The following is a 6,553-nucleotide window of genomic DNA, read 5'->3' on the forward strand; positions in this document are numbered from 1 at the left end:
TGTAATATTGGAACCAAAGATCTTGATGTCTCAAAGTAAAATCGTTGGGGGACATAGTTGGATTAGCGTTTGTAGAGAAGATGGTTTGTTATTACTACTATGTGTATCGATTGTAGAGATATGGTTTGTTATTACTACTATTACTCTTTTCAACATTTCTCTCGCTGGTTTCAAGATGGTATAAGATTCATTGTCACCGATTGCATATGTTTCACAAGAGGAGTTAGAAGCAGCTTCGTTGGGAGATGTGTATGAGAAGATTGAAACTTTGACGGCTCAATTTGGAAAATGATGGACGAAAGCTTAGTACAGAGAAAAAGCTGAACGCGACGGTGCATTGAGCTGCAGAGATGGAACACGAATTGGATATGGGTCTTAGTTCGCTTAACTTAGAATTGGATCTGCTTTCAGACATTTAGGAAGACATTCATGAACTTCAAGGTCTTCTTCCTAAATGTTATGAAATCTTTCTTTAACTTAAGGAAATTTGATTTTAAATCTCTTTATTTATGTTTTGTCCTAGTTGCTCCATTAGTAAGGAGTAATGTATCACAAATCCACCAATGTTCTAACTTTAGGAACGCATTCCAAACTTTCAAGGAGTTCTTCCTAACTTACTATTAAACTGACATCTCACATAAACTGAAGGTAAATAATAAGAATATTTCTCACAACACTCATATCAAATTATTTCAAGAACATTAAACCATTCATATGGATCAATTCGAAGTAAGGCCTCCCAAATTAGTTCTATCAAATCTCTTTTTATGTTTCCCCCAAGGATGTGTTTCATATACATTTTTATGTTATATTGGAATGAAAATCTTGACTTACTAGTTACACGCTCTAGTAAGGTTCCGACTTTTTGTGAGGACATGTGTATAACTTGTGTTTCCTTCATGAAAGCTTTCCTGAAATTCAAGAAATCATTCCTAAAACAAAAAATCATTCCTAAATATCTGAGAATCCTTCCTGAATGTTTGATTCAAACCTTCTTATATGTTTACCAGTGAAAACATAGCTACCTAGGAAAATATCCCAATCTTCAATACAAAACCTTCACAAATATGTTTTAAAACAAGTTTTATGGTGAAACCCATCCAAAATCCTAATAATAAATAAATATACATCATGTGAATACAAAGAATCAAACTGTAAATACTTCATACTCATTATGCACCAATTCCTTGTAAATGTCAATTGAAGCCTTCAATCTTGTATCTTCTGAGTACCGCTCGCCCTTACTTCGAGTGCTTTACTAGTAACTCATTCATATGAGCAATATGATGCAAGAGCTGAACTATCATTTGTTCAAAAAACAAAACATGTAAGTTAGCAACAACATTATGAAAAACGGTCAAGAATTGAGAAATCATGAAGATGTTTACTCAGTCCTAAAACTAGTAGCAAACTAAAGACCAACATACAACAAACGAAAAAAACCATGAAGCCAAAAAAAAATATTTATTGTTCTCTGATTATCAATCCTTATGTTCATCCTGAATTCCAAACTTTTTATGAAGTTCATTTTGAAGTTCAAGAACCCCTTCCTGAATTTTCATAAGATGAAAATAAGAACTATATAGCTAAAAGCATACGTGAAAACGAAACAGAGCAGAATATACTAATAAACAACAGTATGTGCAAGACCACCCTAGAAAAAAATAAAACATGATCATGAATTAAACCGAGAGAGAGAGATAGATACATTAGCATGCCTTTGACTTTAGCAAGAACGAGATCACCAAACTCTACAATAATCAAAACAATTATTTTCATAAAACAGTTGTAAAATATCACATCCAAACGTAAACCCCAAATGTAATCAATGTATAATGTTTTGAATCTTGAGCAGGAGTTACCAATATCAATGATTGAAGCTCTGAGTCAAATACACACCACAAGGCACATATAGAAGCGTTTCATTGTTGATATTACAGTTTCCTATCCAATCAATTGTGGCATTGACTGTGTTGTTGTTCAAGGTTGTTCTGTCACAAAAACCTCCAAAACCCGAAATTGATAACATCTCGGTCATGTGCTTCATCAGAACTATACTAGAACATGTAATTGTATCTCCAAAAGAGATGGTGATGAAGACACATACCTTAGCAGGCCAAGCATGGAAGCCTTTTGACTTTAGCAAAAACGAAATTACCCAATCTTCAGGTCTCCTATCACCGTGTTTGTTCATTCTCCTTTCAAAGACTTCATCGTATCTAATCCAATTCACAATAAGGCAAAGCAACGAGATCGGCGACGAGAATACGTCCAGACAAACACGACAGCGGGAATACGTCCAGATAAACACGACGGCGAGAACACGACTAGGTGAACTTCGAACCCGACGGCGAGAACACGGCGACAACAACAGATCGGCGATGAGAATCGATTGACGAGACGTGTGGGATGGTTCAAGGTATTGGGGGAGTAAGGACTCGATTGGCTTATGAGATCATTTCATCATCACGCTTCATTGTTCTCTGTTCGTCGGTGAAAATGAGATCTCAGAAGTCTTTCTCTAGAGATAAAGATGGAATTTTTATTAAACAATTATTATTTTTAGTGATTTTAAGAATTAAATTAGAGTTTGTGTGCTAATTTTGGAAAATAAAAGAAAATGTGCTAGGTTTGGAAAAAAAACTTAAATCTGTGTTATTTTTGTCAATTGCCCAATATTTTATTTGATGAATAATTTAATAAAGAAAATTAATATGGTAAGTTACAAATGATTCTTTAGAATATTCTCTTTCAGATTTTTGGAAACAATGTGCTTTAGTAATAAAATCTTCCGAAAAAAAATTCATTTAATACCTACTATTTAACTTCTAACCAATTAATCTATCAATTAATTTATAACCTATTTGTAACCAACTTGTTAAAATTATATAGTCTACAAAACAATGTTATGTACTTTCGTTTTATTATATAGGGGATTAAAGTAATTGCAGCAATACTCTAATAGTTTTTTTCAACACTCTATTTTTTCACATTTTCACATCATCTTTTCTCTTCTATCTAATAATTCAACATTCACTTTTAAAACTTTACAATAATTTTGTTTAATAAAATTTACCACCTTACCCTACCACTTTTATTTTATAATCATATATATTTAATTACATATTAATAAAAACTATGAAATTAAAACTAATTTAAAATAATTAAGAGTGAAATAAATTTTGTACAAAAATAAGTAGAAAATAATTTGATATATATTTTATGAAAGTAAGAACAAAAAAAAGGAAAATGAGAAAGAAAAAGAGAGAGATAAATAATCTGAAAAGGATAATGAGATCTGGTAACGAAAAAAATATTTAATTTGATGACATTATATGGCGTCTTATAGTTCATACATATGGCAATATAATACATCTATCAAAGTATAACAGTATATTTGACATTTGTGACAGCATTCTCATATACTTTACTAGGTTGAGTCTCGTGCGTTGCACGAGATTATTATATTAATTCGTTTTTTGGTTTAAAGTCATTAGGACTAAATTAATTTTTTAAATTTTTTTTCGAGAGACTTTACAATTTGAAGATCATACCAACAAAGTCTATTTGTATCGAGAAACTTTGTTTTTTTTGGATAAAAGTCATTAAGGTTTTGAAATTATTTTATTTGTATTCATAAATTATATAGTTAATTTTAAATGATCAGCTTATCCTTTTCTAAATTATGAACAATTTAAAAAACCTTTTTAAAAGTTTAAATTATTATATTATTGATGTTTTTATTGAATTTTAAATTGTATTATAGTTTATACTATTTGTATTCTATAATTAGGACATGTTATTTTATGATGTAACCAAAATGCAATACATTCACTGTGGAATTTGTGATTGCAAAATAAAGTGTTGATATTTTGAGTTCCTTGAACATTAGCCTTCTTCATATTGGGTGGCTTGCCTTTGTATTATTTCTAGGTCTTGTAATACAGCTTCCACATCAAGTGTTCTTGTTGCATTTGGATTTTGGTATTCGCTTTCAAAGAAGACGTTGAGTGGTTGTGGGTTAGCTGGTCCAAATGATAGGATAGATGCGTGTATAAAATCTGTCAAATTATTCATGAAAAATAATATAAAAATTGGTTATGTTTCTGAAATGTGGATTGTTGGAATATGGGATTGTGTAGCTGATGTTGTTTTTTTGTCGGTATTTGAGCTTTATATTAAAGTGTGAGTTTAGGAGAGTTTAGACATTACTAAATTTTATGGAAATCTGGTAATTTAGTTTGGAGATAAGAAAAAGGTAAAGACTTCACTTAAGCATAGATGACATTAGAGAAAACTTTTTAATTTTAAAATCTAAGATAGTTGTATGTAAATGATTTCCCTTTTTGAGAAACACCCTCTAAGTGACTGAATAATGAAAGAAAAAAATCGCTCCCAGGCCTGATTCCGATGCAACCGTGAAGAGGAAGTCAACTTAAAAAAAACGGGATCTCACATACTCCTTCCTACCAAAAGCAGTAATATCCAACGGTCTTATCCGCCTAATGCTTTTAACCACTGGATTTTAGCTGGTCACCGGACAAAATCTCACCGGAGCTTGCAAAATGTACCATTTTGGACCTCTCTTCCCCGACATCCTTGGGAGTAAGCCATATCTGCGGTATGTTTCCCTCTCCTTCTGCTCACTGAACCTCTCTAAGCTAAAGCAAACTATGTAACCTTGTTTGGAGAATTTTGTAACCCTGTGAAACTTTGCGAAACCCTACTCCAAAACCCTCTTGTGTGTTACATATCACCCTCCAAACCCTAAATCCCTCATCATGTCGAGAAGAATTCCATATGCACAGAAGGGTAAAGAAGTCGACGCTGGTTTCTCCCCCCCCCCCCCTCGGAGAAGAATCCGTGCACCAGAACTTGACACATCCGCTTTGGTAGAAGCAAATGCCCTCACCCTCATGGGTCGCCTGACAAACCCTACGGCTCAGAGACTCTGGTCCCTTTTCCCTTTCCTTGAAAATCGCTAGAACCTCTAAGGAAGAGCTACAGGCTCAGATCTTGGTCAAGGCTGCTTCCAGTTCAGATTTGATTTTGAGGAGGACATGCAAAAAGTTCTAGATAACCGGCCGTACCCACTTTGACCAATGGATGGTCATCCTCCAGAAATGGGAAGTTGGGAACCCATTATCTCTGATACTTACCCTTCAGTGCTACTGTTCTGGATCGAACTTCAGGGCCTTCCCAAACACTACTGGCAAGAGGAAATGCTACAAACCATTGGAGCAGAGTTAGGTAAACTCGAGGAAATGGAAATAACCAATGAAAGTGCAAAAATTAAAGTCTCGGTCGATGGACTCAAACCTCTGCTTAAGGACACTATCGTGGAGTTCCCAGATGGAAGTGAAACCCTTGTAACCTTCGAGTACAAGAATCTCAAAAATTATTGTTCTTTCTGTTTCCGGCTCACCCATGAGAGGAAGAACTGTCCGGGACTGCAACCCTCAAGAGACGAACCCCTGGCTAGCACAACACAACAACATACGACATCAAAATCAGTAACCAGGAACTACTATACCCCATAGGACAACTTCAGAGCCCCACGGGATACTGCTGATCACTCAGAAACCCGAAGTCTCTCACCTGCTCTCTCGCAGCCTCACAGAAGCCGACATTCTGACTTAAACAAACGTACCCCTGAAAGAGTACACCCCTACCAAGGACGATCCCTAAGTCGGGAACCCTACCCAGGCTCCAACCAAGGAAGGGTTTCATCAGGACAATTTAAACAGAATCTACAGTGGAGAGAAAAAGCACAATCACTTGTAGAACCCCATCATGAAAGATCAGACTCCTCACGACCTCGTCGTCCACCCTTTGAGAGAGAACCAGTGAATCATGACCCAAACACTCCCCCACCTCTCTCTCCTATTCTATATGATAAGGCTCTACAGTCAGTGGAAAGGACCCTGTCACAGAACATCCCATCAAAAGAACATGTAATGAGTGAACTTCGAGAAGTCACGGTTCAATATCTAACATTTGCAGATCCTACTGAGAGTGCGGCTAGAAAACAACGGGTTACTCAGGGTGAAGCAAAGAACCTGATGGCTGATACCGCAGACAAAATAATCCAAGCAGCCACCTCTTCAGCCCCTGATCAAGCTCCATTCCTGTAACGCCCCCGAACCGTACTATGACCACTAAGGCCATCGGACAGCCCGAGACGCTACTTGGGAGACGTTCGCCAACGATCCGACCGGGTGCAAGAATGAATCAAGCCCCTTGGCCATTCCATCGGTGAGGTTCCCGACCACACGACACGTCCTTAAGGCTTTGCAACCCTACAGACACGCCGTGTGTTGAGCCGACTCGGACAAAGTCTATATCAGTACGACTCGCTCGATTATACGAAATCCGATTGCATTAATACTTAAAAGAGTTTACTACAAACGACTACACAAAAGGTTGACAAGGCTTAGTGCCAAAGTTTGGTTCGCAATAAAACATACTTTGAATTTTACAATAGACACCAAAATAAAACTACTCCGGAGTCCTATCGTTCACCAAGCCCTCTAGTTCCCTCTAGGGTTACCTG

General features: G+C 36.2%; 1 protein-coding gene and 1 long non-coding RNA gene across 3 annotated transcripts; one reads left to right on the forward strand and one right to left on the reverse strand.

Annotated features, from left to right (window-relative positions):
- Window positions 1-1,042: 1,042 nt before the first annotated feature.
- Window positions 1,043-2,535, reverse strand: LOC104770271 (uncharacterized). Of its 2 annotated transcripts, none has more exons than XR_015558569.1 (4): window positions 2,108-2,535; window positions 1,863-2,004; window positions 1,709-1,751; window positions 1,043-1,265 (listed from the first exon to the last, which is right to left on the reverse strand). It is a non-coding gene; the product is annotated as an uncharacterized LOC104770271 (long non-coding RNA). The 2 variants fall into 2 exon arrangements; XR_015558568.1 differs by having other exon boundaries at window positions 1,043-1,300; window positions 1,719-1,751; window positions 2,108-2,517.
- Window positions 2,536-5,102: 2,567 nt separating this feature from the next.
- LOC147944068 (uncharacterized protein At4g02000-like) lies at window positions 5,103-5,540 on the forward strand. The gene has a single exon (XM_087512447.1). It carries the CDS (start codon window positions 5,103-5,105, stop codon window positions 5,538-5,540), a length of 438 nt encoding a protein of 145 aa, XP_087368573.1.
- Window positions 5,541-6,553: the final 1,013 nt, after the last annotated feature.

Source organism: Camelina sativa, chromosome 5 (assembly GCF_030686135.1).
Source record: "Camelina sativa cultivar CO46 ecotype springtype chromosome 5, ASM3068613v1".
Taxonomy (NCBI): domain Eukaryota; kingdom Viridiplantae; phylum Streptophyta; class Magnoliopsida; order Brassicales; family Brassicaceae; genus Camelina; species Camelina sativa.

Excerpts from the sequence above, each read along its gene's own strand:
- LOC147944068 (XM_087512447.1), top strand. The coding sequence starts at position 5,103 with ATGGATGGTCATCCTCCAGAAATGGGAAGTTGGGAACCCATTATCTCT.